General features: G+C 50.9%; 1 protein-coding gene across 1 annotated transcript; it reads left to right on the top strand.

Moving 5' to 3' along the window:
- The first annotated feature begins 226 nt into the window (after positions 1 to 226).
- Aldh2 (aldehyde dehydrogenase 2 family member) lies at positions 227 to 22,098 on the top strand. The gene is made up of 13 exons (XM_027414086.2): positions 227 to 460; positions 12,033 to 12,137; positions 12,861 to 13,001; positions 13,994 to 14,073; positions 15,404 to 15,515; positions 15,930 to 16,058; positions 16,438 to 16,551; positions 16,934 to 17,036; positions 17,351 to 17,535; positions 18,019 to 18,183; positions 19,360 to 19,517; positions 20,753 to 20,867; positions 21,768 to 22,098. Exons 1-13 carry the CDS (start codon positions 341 to 343, stop codon positions 21,798 to 21,800), a joined length of 1,560 nt encoding a protein of 519 aa, XP_027269887.1. The 5' UTR covers positions 227 to 340; the 3' UTR covers positions 21,801 to 22,098.
- Positions 22,099 to 22,529: the final 431 nt, after the last annotated feature.

Here is a 22,529-nt window from a genome sequence, read left to right as displayed (position 1 = left end):
GTGAAATTCTCTCTTCCTCACTGCGTCTGCATAGATGTGAGCTGAGGGCGGCTTTAGGAGCTGGCAAGGCTTTCTCAGCCTGCTCCCTTGTTCTGCCAGGCTCCTCTGACTTGGCTTGCGAAGCCAGGGTCGCGCCCCGCGGGCCATTGGGAGCTGGGGCTCTCTAGCCCCGCCCTCGTGTCGCCACCGCCCATTGGCGGCGGTCGGTGGGTGGGTGGGAGGCGGAGGCGAGGAACTGGGTCTACAGCGCTGCACTCGCCCCGGCTGGTCTAGGCTCCTCTAGTTTCGGCTCCGCTCTGTTTGCCTCGGCTCGGCTCAGTGCAGTTTGGCTCAGCTCAGCATGCTGCGCGCCGCTCTCACCACTGCCCGCCGCGGGCCGCGCCTGAGCCGCCTGCTGTCCGCCGCCGCCACCAGCGCCGTGCCGGCCCCCAACCAGCAGCCTGAGGTCTTCTGCAACCAGGTGAGACTCGCGGTCGCCTCTGCAGGCCCCGGGTCGGAACGGAGCGGGCGACGTGGCCTCAGTTTCCCCGCCTGGCTGTCTTTGAGCGTGCCTTTCCCTGCCCAAATGTTCTCACCGTGTATTCTCCCTGCCCGGGACCGTCGTGGGCCTCTATCCCCCATCGGTGCAGCCGCGGTGGCTGTTGCCGAGCCGGCTCCCGGCCCGCGTGGTCCATGGTTCACCCAGAAGGCCCAGGCGTCCCAGCCCCACTGCGATATCTCCCATTCTTTCCTACCCCGTCTCCTGCAGACCTGGGCCAGGGTTCAGAAGGAAAAGCTGAGTCAGGACTCCCCTTCCTCCCCACCCCTTCACCCCCGTGGCCGTTCTTGCCCAACAAGGACTTTGGAGTGTTGTCTTAGCTTTTTGAGGTTTGGTAAAGTCTGTGCAACAAGTGGGACTTGGCTGCCCTTTTCTGTAGAATAGAAAGATAGTCAGGGCAGTTCTGATGTGTTATTTTGAGACAAGATCTCATTTTGTAGCCAGGCTGGTCTGCAATTCGCTGACTACTTGCTTCAGCCACTCCCACTTTGGATTTGCACAAGTCTGACAAGCATACCACCCACCTACCTTACACCCTTGGCCCTTCAGCCCCCATCTACTTTGAGACAGGGTCTTATTAATTGGCCTAGGCTGACCTTGAAGGATCGGAACATCAAAAAGAGTCTAAATGAGCCCAAGAGGAGGCATCTGATCAATAGCTTCGTTGCTCTCGTTCACCTGGAGTCAGGGCACAGAGTCTCAGGTCCTAATATGTGCCCAAGCTTGATTCAGTTTGGAGTGTGGGTTGGGGGGAGAAAAGTGAATTCTCTCCGGTGGCTACCTTTTTCTTTACCACGTTTTTTGAAATCACAAGAATAGTACACGTTTGCTATAGGAATGGGTGCCATTGACTGGTTTACAAGTGAGCACTCTATTGTGCAATCAGCAAGAGCACTGTTAAAGCATGTGGCCTTGCTTGGTTCTTTGCTTTTATGAGCTTGTGTGGGAGTCAGTGCGCTGGCTACCTGCCAATTTCATTGCTAAACTCTGTCTTGGTGAACACTGTGCTTGGCTTATCTTTCTTGGCCAATACACTCAGCTGCTTTTAAGTTTTGTGTTTTTTTTTTTTTTTTTTAGAACACAGGCTTTCTGCCCTAGGGCAGGACCTGGAGGGAACTCTAGAAACTGCTGGGCATTAGTGGGGTGGCTTTATTGCAAATCCTGCTGCCAGGGACACCAGGACTTGGAAGCAGCAGCTCTGGGCTCTGTCTGTATTGTGCTCCTAGATACATCTATGGCAGTTACTAGGGCCACTTGCCCCAAGGAGCTGCCAGTGTGGCCTCGAGGTTGCTTCTGCAGACACTGGGCTTGCATCCAAGGGCACCTGCAGGGCCTGGGTATCCCAGGGGGATGTTTCTCTTCAAGTTCTTGGGTCCCATCTGGATTGGGTCATGTCCTCACCTTCTTGTCTAATCAACACTGGTTGAATGAGGATGGGTTCATCTTTCTGGAGCCTCTTGCCTCTTGTCCTGGGAAGGACCATAGCATAGGTGAATTTGTTAGGTACGTGATGAAGACTTTAGGTGACTTCTGCTTCCCCCAGAACATCAATGGGCGTGGCTTCCGAAGGAGTCATTTTACCCATATGTTGATTTCAGGGACTGAAATCGACACTTTTGTCAGTGAAACTAGTTTTCACATTTAAGTATTTCCTTGTTGACTTGGAGAACAGTTAAGGTCTAGAAAGGTAACTCACTCCAACACCAAGGATGTATGCATGACTTCATGCCTCTATCTGGGGCAGCACCTCATCCTCACTAGTTCTGTGTGCCCGTAACAGTAATGAATGTGTAAACGAGGTATCTTGCTAGCAACAATTAATTAATTCCAGCACTTGGGAAGTAGAGGCAGGAGAACCAGGAGTTAAAGGAGGGACAGAAAACTCTGCCTACTGCCTCAAAAACAACAAAGAGTCCGAGACTGAGAATGAGCTGGGTTGGTAGAGGGTGAGACTGGAAGTGAGCTTAGTTGTTAGAGTTCTTGTTGACCATACATGAAACCCTGGCTGGGTCTAAGTCCCAGCAATGCATAACCCAGGTGTGGTGGTGTGAGCTTTTGCAATCCCAGCATTCAGAAGGTGGAGGCAGGAGGCTCAGAACATCAAGGTGATTATCAGCTACAGAGTGAGTTTGAAGTCAGCCTGGGTTATAGAACCAGTCACAAGAGAAAAAAAACAAAAAAACAAAAAACCAATAACAAAGGGTGTACAAATCCACCTCAGATTTAACTCCTAGCCAGACCTCTGTTAATGGATTCCTCAGGCAGCCAGCAGATGTTTCCTGAGGTCTCCAGGCCCAAAAGTCAACATTCTAGATCCCCTCCCCATAGGATGCTCATGAGTTGGAAGGTGTAGACAAAGACCTAAGTGAAAAGTGCAGCATGGAACAAAGCTGGCCATATGTGCAGGGGTAAGTCTGGGCCTCGATAGCCACAGCTGCAAAATGGGGTAACAATCCCACCCACATTGCAGGGTAAGGACAAAATGGGGTGCTCCTCAGGCCTCACCATGACCTTGAACATTTATTACAACTGTATATGAGCTTGAATCATGGTGCTGTTGCTGAGCCTATAGCACAACGGTGATAAACTCCTTTCCAGGTGTGGCTCAGTGGCAGAGCACCAATACCACCTTTTCTTATGTAAGTGCTGATAAACTTGGGGTTTGTATTTAAGAGAGTGAACTAGCCCCGGCAGTGGTGGCACACCTTTAATTCCATCACTTGAGAGGCAGAAAGAAGTAGGCAGATCTCCAAGCTCAAGGCCAGCCTGGTCTACAGAATGAGTTCCAGGACAGACTCCAAAGATATAGAGAAACCCTGTCTCGAAAAAACAAAACAAACAGCAAATCCTTTTTAAAAAGAGAGGGGAGGGGCTGGAGAGAATAAACTAGTGGGGAGACTGGGAGCTTTGGGTGCCTTAAACTGGGGTCTTTGTTTTTCACCCCTTAACCCAACACCTAGGAATCAAGGCGAATCGATGGGCAGGAAGGGAACTAGAGAAGGCCTCCCTACACAGAATTTTTCTTTAGATTCATTGTTTATTTTACATGTATGAGGTTTTTTTTTTTTTTACGATTTTTATTTATTATGTATACAGTCTTCTGCCTGCATGCCAGCAGAGGGCACCAGATCTTGTGAGCCACCATGTGGTTGCCAGGAATTGAACTCAGGACCTCTGGAAGAGAAGTCAGTGCTCTTAACCCCTGAGCCATCTCTCCAGCCCCCCATGTATGAGTATTTTGCCTGTATATCTGTGTACATGTGCATACCTGGTGCCTGAGGTCAGAAGAGGGTATCAGATCCCCTAGGACAGTTGTGAGTCACTATGAGGATGATGAGAATTGAATCCCGATCTTCTGCAAGAACAGCCAGAGCTCTTAACCACTGAGCCACTCTCCAGTCTCTAGTTTTCTCAATTGCTCCACTGATGCACCCTCAGTAATAGAAAGTGTAGCTAGGTGGGAATTCACTGGAAATATCCACAGGCCCTTTGTAGAAGCTACTTGAGAGACTTCACATAGGTAGCACTTAAAAATGGATACCTCTGTCCCAGCCATAGGAAGGACCGGCCTACAGGTGCACAAGTGGGGAAGAGGCTGCTGGGTCTCTGAATCCTAAATCTCAAAGACTGTGCTGCAAGGGGGAACGCAATGCGGCCTGCCTTCTTTGTCATACAAAGTATATTAACCCAATTAAAACTGCACTAACCAAGCCTCTGAACACCTCACCATGTACAGTGTGCACCAGTAGACGGAGGGAATGCCTTCTAGGGCAATGGTTCTCAACCTATGGGTTGGGACCCCTTTGCCAAGACTCTAGCTCCAAAACAATATTTGCATTATGATTTGTAACAGTAGCAAAGTTATAGTTAGGAATAAAGCTTGAGGGGGTCCTTGGAGGATTCCATGGCAGACAGAGCTTAATTGAGTTTTATTAGAAAGGGAAGGGAGAGGGAAGGATAGAGAAAAGAGACAGAGAGGACAGAAGAGAAGCAGGAGACAGGAGAAGTCCTTTCTGCCCCAGGGGAACAGCGGGAAAGAGAGCAGTAAAGAGAGAGGGAAAAGAGCAGTGGGGTGGGGTGGTGTCTTTTTTTTAAAGGGGTCCTTTGCACCTGGGCTGGCTAGGGTACTGCCTGAGTGCATTCTGCCAGGTGACAGGGACAGGCCATTATAATGCCTGAATCCTCACAGTTATGAAGTAGCAATGTAATAATTTTATGGGTGGGGGGATCACCACAACATGAGGAACTAAAGGGTCGCAGGGTTGGGAAGATTGAGAAACTTTGTTGTAGGATAAGGTGAACTTGGTGATTTCCAGAGTGGTTAGGGAAGATCAGGGAACACCTGTGTGGGTAAGGATGAAGGGAGACTTTGGCTAATTTTATTTGTTTAAAAGTGCATTTGCTGTAAGCAAGTAGCAAAAGAAAAGTGGGGGTAACCTCAGCCCATGGGCTATAGAAGCAGGAGACTCGACACTTTAAGCCAGCCTGCACTGCTGGACTCAGTGTTGTAATTTATAAGGTGACACGAGAGATACCATGAGACAGCGCTCACATGGAGAGTTCTTTGTTGGTGGAAGGGAATGGGGAAGAGAAGAGGGGAGCGGAGAGACAGGGGCAGCAGAAGAGAAAATGAGGTGGGGACGAGCAGGACAGAGAGACAAGCAGTGAAGCAGAGAGAGAGAGAAAGGAAGAGAGGGGGCATGGGGGAAGGTGGGCAGGGCCCTTTTAAAAAGGAACGAGGTGAATGTGCACAGGCGGTGCTCTTAGTGGCTGCAGCTGAGGGCGTATCCTGTTAGAACTCCAAACACAGGCCAGTCCAGACGCCTGAATACTAACACAAAGCCAGCCTGGGCTGATGAGACTAGCTCAAAAGGGGGGGAGGGGCTGGGGAGAAGATGAAGATGAGGATGATGGGCCTCTGATAGATACCCTGCCCGAGAAGATCATCACTGTTAACAGGAAATGCTGGGCTAACCTGGGATACAGAGTGAGACCCCGCCAAAAGAAAACAAAGAGCCATAGACTGGATGAACTGTCTGTCTCCCCACTGGTTACCTTGGTTAACTCTTGAGTTTCCAGAACCCCATAGAAAGGTCGGGATGATTCATAGAGCTTTGAGATGTCTTTGGCAACCAGTGTTTTTTGTTTGTTTGTTTTGTTTTTCTGAGACAGGGTTTCTCTGTGTAGCGTTGTAGCCTGTCCTGGAACTAGCTCTGTAGACCAGGCTGGTCTCAAACTCATAGAAAGCGAGCGCCGCCACCACCAGGCTGGCAATTAGTGTTTTTAAAACCAGGGACCACAAATAGTGTTCCATGCAACCTGCCTGCTTGCATCCATTTAACATGCTTGAGCTGCAAGGTGACTGGGCTACAGTCATACTTACGTTGGGTCAAGCTGAGTCCGTACTGTGTGGACATGCATTCACCAAAGTGCCTGGTCTAATAACGACCCTAGATGCCAACCCCTTACTACCTATCTAGCCCTGGACTGAGGACTATTTCCCAAATCTTCCCATCTGCTGGTTCTTTGTTTTGTTTTGTTTTCCCCGAGACAGAGTTTCTCTGTGAAGCCCTAGCTGTCCTAGAATAGGCTCTGTAGATTAGGCCTGCCTAGAATTCACAGACTCTACCTTCCTCTGCCTCCCAAGAGCTGGGATTAAAAGTGTGCACCACCACCTTGCCCATCTGCTGTTCTTTATGGCAGTCAGTTACTGTTGCTGTCCCTGCACCAAAGGTGAGAACTGGGGCTCAGGAGGGTCTTGGGCTGTAGGTTTGAAACCAGGCTTTGCTCTCAGCTCTGCCTAGCTTGAACACACATGTGCTTCCTCATGATTAGACCCTCTGGATCAGAAAAAAAGTAAATATTTAAGGAAACGTTAGATCAAACTTTGGAAATTAGCAGGGAGGAGCCACATTTGTGCTCCAATTTGTAATTCCTGGCACTGAGCTTGGCAAGGAACTGCCCTTGAGTAAATATTGAATTTACAAATGGTTGCTGTTTATGGAAGTGGCCATGGTTTTGAACCAAAGGAGCCAGAGATAGGGTCACTTCCCTGGGAACCCAATGTAAAGTGTCTGGGACTTGACATGGGAAGAATGTGGGGACAGGTGGGGATGTGGTGGTGAAATGGGCCAGGGTCAGGGAGTCATGGCCAGAGAATTGCCAGCTGTTAAGCACAGAGACAAATTAAAACCTCAATATAAAACCTCAAAGTAGAGCTACCCTCACTATTGGTGACAATAAATACAGCAATAAAAAAAGCTCTGGTCCTAGGGGCAGGCAAAATAGGGGAGGACTGGGGTCGAGTGCTAAAATAGCTCATGGAAGTCTTGGGGTAGGGGTTAAGTCCCCTTAGCCCTGACTTCAAGCTAACCCTAGAAAGTTCTAGATGTTAAGAGTGTGGATGTGTGTGGCATTCTGTGTTTATCTGGAACTTGACCCTTTGGGATCTTGCAATACAAAAAGCGTGAACTGCCCACTGTGCATCTGTTCCATAACTGCCATTTAAGAAGCAGATGAGCTGGGCTGGAGAAATGGCTCAGTGGTTAAGAGCACTACACTAGCTGCTCTTCCAGAAGTCCTGAGTTCAATTCCTAGTAACCATATGGTGGCTCACAACTATCTGTAATGCGATCTGGTGCCCTCTTCTGACCTGGGCAGAACACTGTATACATAATAAATAAATAAATATTAAAAAAAAAAAAGAAGCAGATGAGCACTGGGTGGTGGAAGAGCACACCTTTAATTCCAGCATATGGGAGGCAAAGGCAGGTGGATCTCTGTGAGTTCGAGGCCAGCCTGGTCTACAAGAGCAAGTTCCAGGACAGCCTCCAAAGCTACAGAGAAACCCTGTCTCAAAAAACCAAACAAACAAACAAAAAAAGAAGCAGATGAGCCCTTGCCCCAGGTTCAGGGCCTTTGGTTTGATTATAGCTCAGGGAGGGGACAGAGTAAGGAAATGTGGGTGAGATTGGTCATGGCTGGTATGTGCTGGGCAGGGTGATACTCGAGAGGTGAGACAAGAGGACTGAGTTTTGGGCCAGTCTAGGTTACATATAGACTATCTCAAAAAATAAAAAAAGGAAGAAAGAAGATGAGAAAGAAAGAGCCAGAAGAAATCCCCAAACCAAATGCTTTTCAGAATCACCCATGTGGAACATGACACACTCTGGAATCATGAGTCTCCTAGGAGTCATCATTCTTTCACACATCAGGACCCAAAAGGGATTCCCAGGATGGTGCTGGCTGTGTGCCTCGGGAAACTGGCAGCCAACCACCTGCAGAGCTATTTGCCCATGTTTTCTGGGAGCTGAATGTCTCACCAGCGTCTCCATGTGTGAGGCTGGTGCACTGCCGTGGTAGGGAGCAAAGACTACCTTCGGAAGTAGATGGACGAGCAAGCTGACACACCAACTCACAAAACAGTGACTGCATCTGACGGAGGAGAGGCACCTCCAGCTCCTTTGCCTGTCCTGCAGGGGCCGAGACTAACCTCCTGGGTCCTCCTCACTGGGCCCTGGTGTTTCCACTGGGAAGGAAGCCAGTGATGGGCCCTGCCTCTCCCAGGATGATGCTGATAGTGCCTCCTTTTGGAATGAGACCACCCTTGGGAGGCCCATATGCCAATGAGTCCTCCTGCTTGCCCCTAACTCACTGTTCACTAACAGCTAAGGGCATGCGGGCTCTAGTTATCATTTTGTGTTACTTGTTCCATCACCAGACACCAGGTGAGGAGGAAGATTCACTCTCCTCCCTGTCCCTGTCCTCCATTTGCAGTTGGTGCAGAAGGCTCAGCTGACTTCACAGGAACCCTGGCTTGATTGGGGTTGGCTGTAGTGACACTGCAGTCAGGAGCATGGCCCTCTCACTTAAATAAATGATCTATACTAAGGAGTGTTGCTTGAGGTACCTCAGCTCCCTGCCTGTGGGAGGCTGGGAGACAGGAGTTACCAAACAGAAAGGCTCACTGAGGGCCTCTTGCTCCCCAGTAAGTAACTCCAAGAGTGGAGTTTTGATTGCTGCCCTGTCCCTGCTACTCTCCGCAACCATGCGAGTCTTCGCAGTTCTTTTGCCCCCAAACTCTTTCTGCTGTCACACTTCGGGTCGTCTTCTGTCGTCCCCCCTCACCCCCCCAGCCTTTGTCAGACAACCTCAAATCTTTCTTTTTTGAGATACTGCATCACTTTGTAGACCAGGCTGGCCCCACTCACAGAGTGAGATCCTCCTGTGTGGCAAGGATGGTGGCTCTGGCTTGCTGCTGGAGTTTACAGGATTTTGGGGGAGTGACTGTGTGAAAGCCTGGTGATACAAGTAGACACTGTTTTGATTTTGCTTCAGATTCAGAACGTCACCTCCCGAACTGTGTTTTCTAGAAACATGAAGAGGAAGTGAGAGCTAGAGGAGGAGCCTCCCCTCGGCCACCATGCCTGGATTTGGCATGTTATGTAAGGCAGGCCTTGGTCTGGGGCCAGGAGCCTTAGAAGCAGTGTTTTGGCCTGGACTCTGCCCTTTTGTGATTCTGAGGGCGTTCTTTTGGAAGCAGGGCTATGTGAGAGAGACTGCCCTCCTCTCTTGGCTTCCTACCAGTCTTTGGGGTATAATGGGGGGGGGGGGCACTGGCAGGGAGGAAATGAGGACCCTGAGCTCAGGAATCTCCTATTTCACCAGCCAAGAAAGAAGGATGGACTGTTGAACAGTCATTCTGACAGACAGGAAGAATGACACAGCATATTCCAGACTTGGCCTCTCAGCACAGGGACAAAGCAGGGAGTGCCCTGGTGGGGCGTGTGCTGGGTGTCCACCTAGTCTGACCAGCCCACCTTTCTTCCCCTCTCCCCCTCCCCTTCTCCCCCTCTCCCTCTCTCCCCCTTCCCTTCTCCCTCTCCCTCTCCCTCTCCCTCTCCCTCTCCCTGATGTTTGCAAACTGCACGTGAACCCTTCCAAGCTAAAATCACAGAGTATCTGTCCTGCTGGGAGAGTCGAGAAGCTGGGTGACTATTGGTCTGTGATCTTTAGTTGTAGATGGCTGCCCCTTGGAGGGTGGTGTCAAGAGACAGCCAGTGGCCAGCTCCTGGCAAGGAACTGTACACCTGTTGTCTCCGTGACTCCTCACATAGCCCCAAAGGTATTGGGTCAAACTTCTGAGACTGATTTGCCCATTTCCTAGTGTGTGTGTGGTGGGGGTGGGCACCAGCCCACGCCTGTCTCACCTTAAGCTTTACTCTTTCCAACGTTTACAATAAAGTGTGGTGAGGCAGTGACTAAAAAAGATGGTGACTGGGCTTTTGTTGTTCTTTTTGATTATGACTCTGTGAGACTGGGTTTTGTTATGTGCCCTATGCTGGTCTCGAGGCAATCCTCCTGCCTCAGTCTTCTAAGTGCTGGGGTTATATAAAATGCGCCTCCATGCTTAGCTTTTAAAGGAGGTCCTTGGGGGATGGGTGTTCTAACCTTGCAGGCGGACCTGGGCTGTGGCTGGAGGCTGTAGTTGGAATTGGGCCGGTAATGGGACCTTGGCATCCTAAAGCTCTGATTTAAGTCCCTGGCTCTGTCACTGCTGTGTGAATGTGAACCCAGGGTCATCCTTCCCTGTGCCCTGGTGGCCTCTTGTGTACAGTGAAGCAGAAGGCAGTCACCCAGCGCTGATGCTACCATCGTTCCTGCAGATGCAGGTTGTGGAGTGTAGATAGGAGCAGGGGACAGGAGGAGACCAAGTGACTTCTCCTGGCCCTCTAGCCGTGCCCTCCCTGACTCCTCCCTGTGCCACTCTGCCATGCAGGAACCCCTGAGCCTGTGCCACCCCATATCCATCCCCAAGTTCTCTTTTGCATTCCCGCAGATCCTCACTTCCCCTTGCTTCATAGGAACCGGAGAGAAGAGGGAGAGGTCACACCATTCCCAGGGGCCCAACTCGGCATGGCACAAGTGGCCTGGAACCCAGCTCTGAGGTTTTAGGGTTTCAAGTCTGAGCCTCGTACCTAAGTCCCTCACTGGGAACTACACGGGTCTAGTGTAGTTAAAGCGACAAATTAATTAGATTTGAGTATCAGTGGATATGACAGTCTAGCTCATGTTTACACATATCTTGCCAGATTTGAGCAGTGAACAGCTCTGCACTGCAGTGAGAGCAACATGTGAATGGTACAGAACCCTTGGCCACCTGGGATTCCTAATCACCACCCATTGCAGTCAGCATGGGCACTTGCCCCATGCCAGGCTGGTGCCAGGTGTGCCCCCTTCGGGAAGGGAATTGCAATGGGCTTCACTCCAGAGGTGAGGAAGAAGGCTGGAATTATAGAAGTCCCTGACCCTGGGGACAAAGCCAGGAACAGAAATGTCCAAGTCTTCAGTCCAAATTCTGCCTCAGGCCTACATCCTTGGTCACGGAACTGGGCCACTGTCCCCTCCCTGGGAATAACCTGGAAGTTATTCAGTGTGTGCTGCAGAGATGCGTGGATATGCTGAGTAGAGCTGTCCACCCCTTGTGCAGTCTAGACTAGATGGCTGCCTGGGCACGGTGGCACACGCCTTTAATGCCAGCACTCGGGAGCAGAGGCAGGTGGATCTCTGTGAGTTCAAGGCCAGCCTGGTCTACAGAGAGAGCTCCAGGACAAAACCAGGGCTATTACACAGAAAAACCCTGTCTCAAAACAACAGACATAATAAAGAAGATGGCTGCAAGCGTTTTCTTGTTCTCTTAAGGGAAAGTGGATGCTCCCACCCCTCCTTGACTGGATGGGGCCTGTGACACATTCTGACCTATAGAATTCAGTAGCAACTGCAACTTCTGAAGCTAGGCCTGGGGAGACCTTCCAGGTTCCTTCTGGGACTCCCTGGGGAGGTCACTGCCCCCAGACATCTGACTATTATGGGTCCACCATGCCATCAGGAAGCAAAGTAGTCACATGGTGCTGGATGAGTAAGGGAAGAACCGCTTTGATCATCCTGCCCAGGTGACTCCTGAACCGCAGTCACACACTAAACCCAACCCATGGGCACAGCTATTAAGAACTGGTCTGTAGCTTGGCAGTGGTGGCGCACGCCTTTAATCCCAGCATTCGGGAGGCAGAGGCAGGCAGAGCTTTGGGAGTTCCAGGCCAGCCTGGTCTGCAAAGTGAGTTCTAGGATAGGCTCCACCAAAGCTATACAAAGAAATCCTATCTCGAACCCTCCCCCACCCCAAAGTAAAAAGGTCTTTAGCCATTTGGGGGTGTTTGTTTCACAGCAGTAGGTGACTAACACACCAGGAACATTCTCACTATTCTTCAAAGAAACCAAATCACTAAGAGGTCAGGTGGTTTACTCAGGTCACGTGGCTGGTGGACGGTCTAGCTTGTTTCTGGGTTTGTGGCTTTAACCTGGAATCCACAGCTCTTTGCCACTGATGTTTGGCTCCTTGTCTCCTTCATGTGTGTTCTGAGTTTTTTTGCTTTCTATCTGAGGTGGTCGGTAGAGTTGAGACACAGATGTGAGAACATTTTTTCACTCACTGCAGATCTTCATTAACAACGAGTGGCATGACGCCATCAGCAAGAAAACCTTCCCCACTGTCAACCCTTCCACGGGAGAGGTCATCTGCCAGGTCGCAGAAGGGAGCAAGGTGAGACCCCGTGACTTATATGGGTGCAGAACGGCTTTGCTTGTTTCTTGGGTGGGGTCTCATTCTGTAGCCCAGGCTGGCCTGGAACCTGTGTCAGTCCTCCCAGCTCAAGTGCAGACATTACAAATTATGTGCTAACCCCATGGCACACAGTTGTTGCTTCATGTTTTTGTATGTCTGAAACGTGGCCACGCATGTTTTTCACTTCCTAACTTAAAAACCGTTAATCAGATGTTTGAGAATGAATCCGGGGCAGTCTCTATTACATTAATGTGCTAGATGGCAGCTGAGCTGTCTTTTTTTTTTTTTTTTTTTTTTTTTTTCTGAGACTCGGTTTCTCTGTGTAGCACTGGCTGTGGCTGTCCTGGAACTTACTCTGTAAACCAGGCTGGACTTGAACTCACAGAGATCTGTCTGCTTCTACCTCCCAAGTGCTGGGATTAAAGCCTTGTGCCACCACTGTCCAGCATAACAAGGTCCCTTTCTAAGGACTGACTCATGGGAGTCTCTCAATCTCAATGGACAGGAGTTTCTTTCCCACCTCACCCCCTGAAGAGGCCTCTGTTTGCAGCTGAGGGTCTAGACCATGGAGGACTGTTTTGGGGTGGTTTCCTGCACTGGTCCATACTGACTGGCCTGTGGTGTGCTTGGCAGCGGGGTGGTGTATGGTACTGGTAGGCATTTACTGCTGAGGTCTGAGCTCCCAGGGTGACTGTTTCACAGGAAGATGTGGACAAGGCGGTGAAGGCCGCCAGGGCAGCCTTCCAGCTGGGCTCACCCTGGCGCCGCATGGATGCATCCGACAGGGGTCGGCTGTTGAACCGATTGGCCGATCTCATCGAGCGGGACAGGACCTACCTGGCGGTGAGTCTTCAGCCCTCTCTTTCCTCACTTCCCAAGGCTGAAGAGGCTTATAGCATCCCCTGACCATCCAGAGGCCTTGCTGCTCCTAGATCATAATGGCGCCTGATGGATGGACAATTTTAGGGTCTACCTGTCACCAACCAGAGGAGCCGCAGTGTCTGTCCTGATTTGGCAGCTGTGGCCAAGACCTAAGATTTCTAGAGGGAGGGGATGAGGAGCATTTCTCTTGCACAGGCCTTCCCTAGCAATCCCCATGGCTGGTCACCTCCCCTGGGCCCCTCTGCACGGTGGGCCCTCACCCTGGCCACCCTGTTGGGAGAACTCAGAGGCAGCCACTTTCTCTATGGTGGTAGCCAGAGTGAACTGTCCAGGTTATCAGTTTTTATAACCTTGGGATGAAGTCCTCAGCATGGATGAGTTCCACTGCCCAAGTCAAGCCAGGTTGTGTCCCTCACTGGCTCAGACCTCCTACTTCCCCTTCACTTTTTGACAGCCATACTTCTTGAAGCCCTGAGACCTTTGCACACACTGCCCCCCCTCCTGCTGGGGCTCATCACTTCATTGCCATGCTTCCAGTCTGCCCCTGCCCCAGCCTTCAGGGTTTGTCTCAGTTGGAGTTTCCAAGACAGAGCAGAGGAGACTGGTTTTCTTCCTGGCATGTTTAACATGTGTGACAGTCTGTGTCACCGTGCTCTTTGCTTTGAAGGCTCACTGCTCATTACTGTATTCCCTGTAGCTGGATCTGGTAGAGGACAGAACTCGATAATGTCTGTGGCTTGAGTGAAGCTGGCTCCTCATGCCCTCTTCTTCTCTCCTTGCCTTGGGAGAGGCTGGGGCAGTGGTCCAAAAATGCCCATGACCTTCAGTAGTCCAGTGGAGATTCTCACCCTGAGCGCCACCCATCCTGTCAGTTCAGGTCCCCTGTCACTGGTCACCTTATTTCCTTTCATTACTGTGCCAACATGTCTCTACCAACCTTGCTGTCTCGTCAGGCCCTGGAGACCCTGGACAATGGCAAGCCTTATGTCATCTCCTACCTGGTGGATTTGGACATGGTCCTGAAATGCCTCCGGTATGTTCTTTGTTTGGCCATTGAGAAGAGGGAGGGGGCGATGTTGGGAGGTAGAACTAGAAGGATGCAGAGGCTCACAAGGACTGGAACCTGTCAACCATCTCGACTGACTGTCAGAATTAGTCCTCTAAGTGTTCTCCTCTGTCCTGAGCTGTGTGTGATTATTTCTATGTCCTTGGAACTGGCCATTTACCTGAGGGATCTGATGTGCTGGTCTTTGGTTGTCCCTGGTTTCTGGCAGCCTTTTCTGTCCTCCATTTTAGTTTCTGCTTTTAGTCACTTGGACTGGCTGAAGGCTCGCCAGTTGTTTGCATGTGAGAGTCACGCTCCTCATTTCCTCTTATCTTGCTACGTGTAACTTCTTCAAGGCCAGCCTTCATGTTGCCATCCCTTAGACAGAATACCAGCGTCCTGGGGGAATGTCTGTAACCTGCTTGCTTCTAGTCTACACTGCCATGGGCAGTGTGGACAGACTGGTGCCAACAGTGACTGGCCAGGGGGATGCAGTGCCCAAATGGCAGGAGTTGTCCTTCACAGCAGGGGGACAGTGAGCAGTTCCAGAGGTGGCCTAGTCATGATGGCCAGGGAACGTGCTGCTGGCATCTGGTGCCAGGGACACTGCTAAGCATCCTGATACCCACAGAATCGGCCCCCACAACAAAGGATATTCCCATCCAAACTGTCGCACACTCTGGGCCTGAGAAACCTGAGTCCCACCCTGGTCATGCACTTCAAGATCCTATGCACTTCAAGAATCTTCCTTCTATAAACCACCTCACGTCATCCTGAACCTTTCCTCTTCCTTCCTTCCCCAAAGGCATGGCCATTACACACCATGAACACACACAGGCTGTTCCCCAACCATGATGCTTTTCTGTCACTGTGTCGCTGTGATTGTGACAGTGAGCTTCACGAGGTGAGGCCAGTCAGGGAAGCACTGGCCTTTGATGGGTCTGCCCTCCTCTACCAGGTCATACCCATGATCCTCCAGTGCTGGGCTGGCACAGCAGACACATGTAAATAAATCTAGGTACTTAGTTAACAGACTGAGTCCCAGAGCCGTGTGCCGAGTGGGAGGGAGGCAGGTCCTGCCTGTAGACCTGGTGTTTGTCAGTAGCATCACAGGTAATTCTGAGGCTCTGAAGTTCGCTGAGCAGGGTCCCCATGTCCTGGTGGTCATCATTCCATCCTGATGCTTGGAATTTTCTTCTTTTAGTGCAGGCTAGATACCAACTAACACTTGGACTTTTCTTTTAGTGCCAGCTAGACACTGACTAACACTTGGGTTATTTTTCTTGTAGTGCTAATGTTTGGGTTTTTCTTCTTTCAGCTATTATGCTGGCTGGGCTGATAAGTACCATGGGAAAACCATTCCTATCGATGGCGACTTCTTCAGCTACACCCGCCACGAGCCTGTGGGCGTGTGTGGGCAGATCATTCCGGTGTGTGCCAGCCCCTCTGGAAGTCAAAGTTGGGGGGATGAAACTGGGGGTCAGCCATACTCATTATGAAATGGGGTTCTACAGGCATCAGGAAGGTGACTGGGTGTTGGCTGAGAACACGGGCTTTGGCAAGTCTCCTGGGATGGATTTAAGTCTGAGCCAGCAAAATCATTTGTCCCTTCTAAGGCTAGGCTCTCCATCTGAACAGTGGCAGGCTATTGATTATAGGGAAATAATGACTAGGGTCTCATATGGTACCTAGTAACCAAGGTACCAATTAGTGAGAGCTACTGTCACTATCAGCTACCTGCCTCAACCATCATCCAAACCCATGGGTAAATAGTAGGGGCCCTCAGGAGTGGCCCTTCCTGCCATCAGCTGTGGTTGGTGACTGTATTTTTTTTTTTTGTACAGTGGAACTTCCCGCTCCTGATGCAAGCATGGAAACTGGGCCCAGCCTTGGCAACTGGAAATGTGGTTGTAATGAAGGTTGCCGAGCAGACACCACTCACTGCACTCTATGTGGCCAACTTGATCAAGGAGGTATGTGGCTTGCTTCTGCTGTGACCTAAATATCCTAGAATGGCTTGTTCCTTAACCAGAGGGGAACTCTGTCCTCAGTGCCTGAACTAGAGGGGAACTCAGTCCTTAGTACCTTATCCAGAGGGGTTCCTGATGCTGTCTCCCACATTCAGGCCTGTGGCACAGCACTGTCTGAAGAATAAAAGTCCCTGCTCTAGAACTAGCAGCTCCACAGGGGGCTCCACAGCTAGGCTCCTTGTCCCAACCACTTTTAGAAGTCCCTATTGGGTAGCTCATGCCCTAATGAGTGTCCCAGGTCACTGTTGGGGAATTGGGAGTTTCCTTTGTCGAGGCTGCCGGAGCAGCAGGCTGACTTCAGGTCTCCTGGCTTCCCCTCCAGGCAGGCTTCCCACCTGGTGTGGTCAATATTGTTCCTGGATTCGGCCCTACTGCTGGGGCTGCCATCGCTTCCCATGAGGATGTGGACAAAGTGGCATTCACAGGCTCCACTGAGGTAAGATGTCTCTGGTTTGCAGACCTTGCTTGCCCTTGTATCCCTGGGAGACCCAGGATGGTTCCTTCAATCTCATCACTCAGGAGGCGGGGCCTGGAGGATCAGGAACTGAAGGAAACCTCGGAGACATATGAGTTTGAGGCTAGCCTCAGCTACCAACCTCTGAGGGGCATCAGGAGGGCTGACTCTCAATGCCAGCACTTGGCACAGGCCTGTGTGTGAGCCACGTACAGTGTTAGTTACTGTCGCCATTGTCTAGAGCCCAGTGTCAGCAGCGGGAGGCGCATTATTCAGGTCTCGGGATTTGGTGACTCCATGTGTAGAAGAGCAGTTAGCTTTCTTCCTCTGCTGACAACAGGACCACGTGTCTGTGTCCCCATAGGTTGGTCACCTAATCCAGGTTGCCGCAGGGAGCAGCAATCTCAAGAGAGTGACCCTGGAGCTGGGGGGAAAGAGCCCCAACATCATCATGTCGGATGCTGACAGTAGGTTACGGGGCTGCAGGGAAGGGAGGCCCCAGACTGAGCACCACTCAGTCCCTCAGTAGGCCGCTACTCAGTTCACCCACAGGCCACTAGGCCACCATACCTCAGCACAATACCCCTCCCCCAGCACTTCCTTTCCTCTGTATCTTCCCCAGTTGCCATTCTCCACAAAGGGAAGAAGGTTCTGTTTTATTCTGACTAGTCCCTGGCCCCCAGCAGGCACTAGCTCTGATGTGCACGGTTTGTGTGGATGAGCAGCGCTGGGTTAGTGGTCTCTTCTCATGTTACCTCTGTCCATTGTCCCCTCCCCACAGTGGACTGGGCTGTGGAGCAGGCCCACTTTGCCCTGTTCTTCAACCAAGGCCAGTGCTGCTGCGCCGGCTCCCGGACCTTTGTGCAGGAGGATGTGTATGATGAATTCGTGGAGCGCAGCGTTGCCCGGGCCAAGTCTCGGGTGGTTGGGAACCCCTTTGACAGCCGGACGGAGCAGGGGCCGCAGGTAAACCTGCCAACCACAGCTGGGCCTGCAGTCCAAGGGCATGACTTAGAGTTGGTGGGGCTGGGCTCGTGTTTCCTTTGCTGGGTATCAGCTGTGTGTCCTGTTGGGGGTAATCATGAGACCAATCAGCTGCTGTCTGAACCCCACATTCTGGAGGGTTCATAGACCTTGGCAGGAGAGTGACCGCCAAACCTGCACATGACATCTGCTGTTGAGCCATTCCTTAAGCCCCTGTGATTTTGTGTTTTCATTTTGTTAGCATCAGAGTTTAAGGAGAAAACACAATGGGTGTGATGTGCCATTCTCTGGTGGCAGAGGATATGGGGTCTCTCTTGGGTATTATATTTTTGATATAATATTGTTGTTTTCTCTTTGGATCTTGTTTGAGACCTTGGTCCCCTTCCCAGCTGCCTCTGGCTTCATATTCTCAGCCAGAAGGAGGCCTGGATTTAGCATCTCCATCACTCTGGGCTTCTCCTGCAGGTGGACGAGACTCAGTTTAAGAAGATCCTCGGCTATATCAAGTCAGGACAGCAAGAAGGGGCGAAGCTGCTGTGTGGCGGTGGTGCAGCCGCTGACCGTGGCTACTTCATCCAGCCCACCGTGTTCGGAGACGTGAAAGACGGCATGACCATTGCCAAGGAGGAGGTTAGCATCTTGGCTGTGTCCTGGAGGCTGCTGCAGGAGGGAGACGTGAATGATTTGGTCTAGTGTCTTGATTATGTCACAAACTCTGCCTAGGGTCAATTATTTGTGGTGTGATTCTGATCTGTCACTCTTCCCTTCAGCTTGATGGGGCTTTCCCACCATTGGGCAACCATTATATCCCATAGCCTAGCCCACAGGCCTTTGCATTCTGGCCCCTGGGAGTCATGCATGAATCTAGGAATAGGCTCATCTGGCCCTTTCCATAGTTTAGACCCATAAAAGACAGTGGATGAGGTCCGTGGGTGATTCCCCAAACAACATGACTCTGACACCCCTCCCCTCACTTTTACCAGCTGGGTTAAGCCCCAAAGCCGCCTGCAGGACAGCATAGTGTCACCCTTTTACATGCTAGTGAGAATACTCTGGAGGCTCAAGAGTGCCTGTGCCTGCTCTCCAGCAGCTGGTGACAGGTGACACCTTTATTTAGTCTCTGTCACAACTCTGAGGCTCATAGGCACCCTCCTTCTGTCCCCTGGGAATCAGCCATTTCTTTGTGGAACCCTACTTGCTCTCCGTGGGGAATAGGACTCCATTTCACTCCTCCCCACTCACTGCAGGTGTCGTCGCTTCCCTGTGTCTTCCTGGCTCTCAGTTAGGCCCCTCTGTTCCAGCTCCATGTATGCACTGGTTACATGAGAGTCCGATGGTCACAATGGCCAGTTCTCAGTGCAGCAGCATGCCTTACATGTAGGCCTTGGTTTCTGAACTGCTTTGTCTATCAAAGGAGCTGAAGTTACTCAGAGAAGTAGCCTGGGAAGAGGCCATTTCACAGTCGCTTGTTCAGTGGTCAGTCTGTGCTTTGTGCCTGGGTTAACCTCGATGGGAGCTGGTCTTCAATTCTCTATCCTAAGTTCACATGCTAACATAACCCATATGCTGTGAGACTGTTTAGAAATAAGATAACTGTGGGCAAAGCACAGGCTGCCCAGGAGGCGGCCAGTCCTTCACCACTTCCCTCCCTTTGTGTTTCCTGAGTTGGGAAGCAGTGTGGTTCTGGACTGGGTAGGTCATGTCTCAGGCTTGATAGTACCTACTGTCTGCCATTCACTGTCAGTCCTGGAGGGGGAGCAGGTACTTCCTGAACTCCAGCCTTCCTCCTTTGCCCTCCCTCTCCAGATCTTTGGACCAGTGATGCAGATCCTCAAATTCAAGACCATTGAGGAGGTCGTGGGGAGAGCCAATGATTCCAAGTATGGACTGGCAGCAGCTGTCTTCACAAAGGACCTGGATAAGGCCAATTACCTGTCCCAAGCCCTCCAGGCTGGCACCGTATGGTAAGAGCCTCCCAGCAGCTCCTCCTCAACCCAATAAAATATCTCCCAAAGTAGGGTCTTCTGGAACCCTAGAATTGGGGCACTGGTCTAGGAACTATCCAGCTATATCCTATTCCAGAGAAAGATACCCTCCAGTTTCCAGAGCAGGTACCTGTGAAGAGGATATGGCCACCTTCTGCTGCAGTGGGAGCCCAAGCTGAGAGCACGCACAGTTGTTCAGTGCCTGCTTCACTATTGCTAGGATTAGAGGAAGAACAAATGTGAACTGGACTGTGTTGAGATCAGTACCCTCCACTTAACTCATGGGAAGAGACGTGATCAGTTACTGTGGAACACACTCCAGCAGTCCCACAAAAAGTTCATCGTAGGTGACTGTGTCCAGAGAAGCCCGCACTCCTGTGATGGGCACTGTTCCCTGTAACAGAAACAGTACAGAGCTGTTGTATGAGCTGATAGAAAACCAGACGTTCTCACAGGAACACATGCACACATGACATGGCAGCCGAAAGGTAGCAACCAATGTCTATGAGTAGGTGGATGGACAGATAGCAGGCAGCCTGTCTGTAGAGGAAAGTGATTCAGAGACAGAGGAATGGAGTCCTGGTGCATGCTGCAGTATGGGTAACCTTGGCAACATGATGCTAAATGAAAGAAGCCAGATGCTATAGGCCATAGACTGACTCTACAGTCTCACAAGGGTTCTTCATTAGTGGATGCTGGTCCTGGAGGGAGGGGGCAGGAAGAGACCATTAATGGGGTACAATGTTTCTTTTTAGGGTGTTACAAATAATTGGGAGTTAGACAGTAGTAGGGGTTCACCAGGACTCTGAATGTGACACAAACCACCAAGCTGGGCTCTTCTTTAAAAAAACACTTTTTAAGCATGTATATGTGCATGTGTGTACATGTCTGCTCGTGCATCTGTGCATGCGTGTGTATGTGAATTTGTATGTACAGGGATGCACATGCCATAGTGTGGGGGGGGAGGGCCGTCTGTCATGTGGGTCCCAGGAACTGAACATGGTTGCCAGGCTTGGTAGCAGACCCTTCACCCACGAGACAAGCCATGTTGTCACCCCATCTGCATGGACAAGGATGACAGCAGAGTGTCTCACATGGCCTGCCCTAGCCTCTTCCATGTCTCCATTTTCCATATAAGATTGTGGAGCCATATTGGGCCTGGAATGGCACACAGTCCCTCACAGCTCCCTCTGTGTTTTCATCTCCAAAAACAGGATCAACTGCTATGATGTGTTTGGAGCCCAGTCCCCATTTGGTGGCTATAAGATGTCAGGGAGTGGCAGGGAGCTGGGCGAGTATGGCTTGCAGGCCTACACTGAAGTGAAGACGGTAAGTGTACTCAAGTGAGCACCTGCTGCCTGGCCTCTCCAGTCAGGGGCCTTGGTATTTCTTAAGGTTTCTCATTGAGGCCAGAGAAGTCACAGAAGAGGTTAGACACAGTCTCCAGGGTCTTTACCCTGACCAGGCCCACACAGTAATTTGCCAAGGAATTGATTAGCCTGAGAGAAGGCAGGGCCCTGTGGGTAGAAGCAGCAAGATGGCTTCCAGTAAGAAATATGAGCAGGCACAGCTGCCAAGACACCCTTGTCCAGTTCTGCTCACAGGAATGCGGCCCGGAGGGTGATAGTGCTGTAGACACAGGTTCTCCAAGAAGAGAAAAGTCAGGTGTGACCTCAGTGCCCAATGTGTTAGCACCTCTCCAACCATGGAACACAGGTCATTTTTAAAATGGCTTGTCACACGTAATTGGGAAATGCTCTCTTTTCAACATAAAGGATGTGGGCACAAAATAAATGAAGGAAGAGCCAAATTTTAGAACACTTTGTAATATCTACAAACTGAGATACAGTTGTGGGCCTTTCTCTGCTATAACTCCTGTGGATGGGGCCTTGGCCCTTCCTCAGCGTTACCCTGTGAGAGTCTCCTTGAGCGGGTAGGGGGTGGGTGAGGGGGTATACAGTGCTGGATATTACAGCATCCTGACCTCAACACACCAGATTCTACTAAACCAGGATTGTCCCCAGACCCCAGGAAAGAGCCTCCAGATACTGCCAGATGTCCCATAGGGCTTTGGGTGAGAACCTAGGAAGGGGACAGGGTGTGATCTCCCACAAAGGACAGCCTGCTGCCAGGGAGATGTGAGAGAGAAGACAAGGGCTGCTGTTGCCAAGGGGGCCTGCTGGCGTATGTCAAGTGTGAAGAATAACTGCTTATCCGAACCCCTTGTAGGTCACCGTCAAAGTGCCACAGAAGAACTCGTAAGCAAGGTAGTGCCAGCTTCCTCACCCAGCACCTGAAAGCCCAGCAAGACCCTGAGAAAAAAACAGCCATGCACACTTGCCTCTGAGAAGAAAACTGTTCACCAAAGTGTCGAGCCAAGAAAGTCATCAGAGCTTGATAAAGCAGGACAAGCTGATTGGGGTGGTGTGTGTGGAGATCTCCCTACAAACCCGGTTGGGAATATGGGGCTCAGGCAGAACACTCGCCCAGCACATGCAAGACCCTGCATTCAATCCCCAGGCTGCAGATGAGCAATAAAACCCACTGATGAAGGCTGTAAGGTTGTTTCTCTCATAAACAGATTCTGAGTCTCATCTCCATTGCACTCTGTAACTTGTCCCATTCCGAGCAGAAAATGCCACTGCTAGAACTGCAGTAGCTTTGTGGGACATTAGCACCTGGCTTTGTGTCCTGGACAAAAAGCCATTAAAAGCAGGGCCACTCTCAATTCCTGGCTTGTGCGCAGGCACACACACACACACACACACACACACATACACACACACAGAGAGAGAGACACGCTAACCCAGGGACATGCCCAGCACCAGGCCAGGGTGTTCCCACTATTTGCTGGTCTGTCATTTCTCCCCTCACCTCCTTGGTGCATATGTCCTTGATTCTCACAGGTAACTCTAGGCCATTGAGGAGTAATGAAAGCCAGAGAAAAAAGCATGGCTATCCATAGCTGCTGCTACATTTTGGAAGTTCCCA

Source organism: Cricetulus griseus, chromosome 4, assembly GCF_003668045.3.
Source record: "Cricetulus griseus strain 17A/GY chromosome 4, alternate assembly CriGri-PICRH-1.0, whole genome shotgun sequence".
NCBI classification, from domain to species: Eukaryota; Metazoa; Chordata; class Mammalia; order Rodentia; family Cricetidae; genus Cricetulus; species Cricetulus griseus.
The sequence above is the reverse complement of the archived record's forward strand: the minus strand, read 5'-3'. Positions and strand labels throughout refer to the sequence as shown.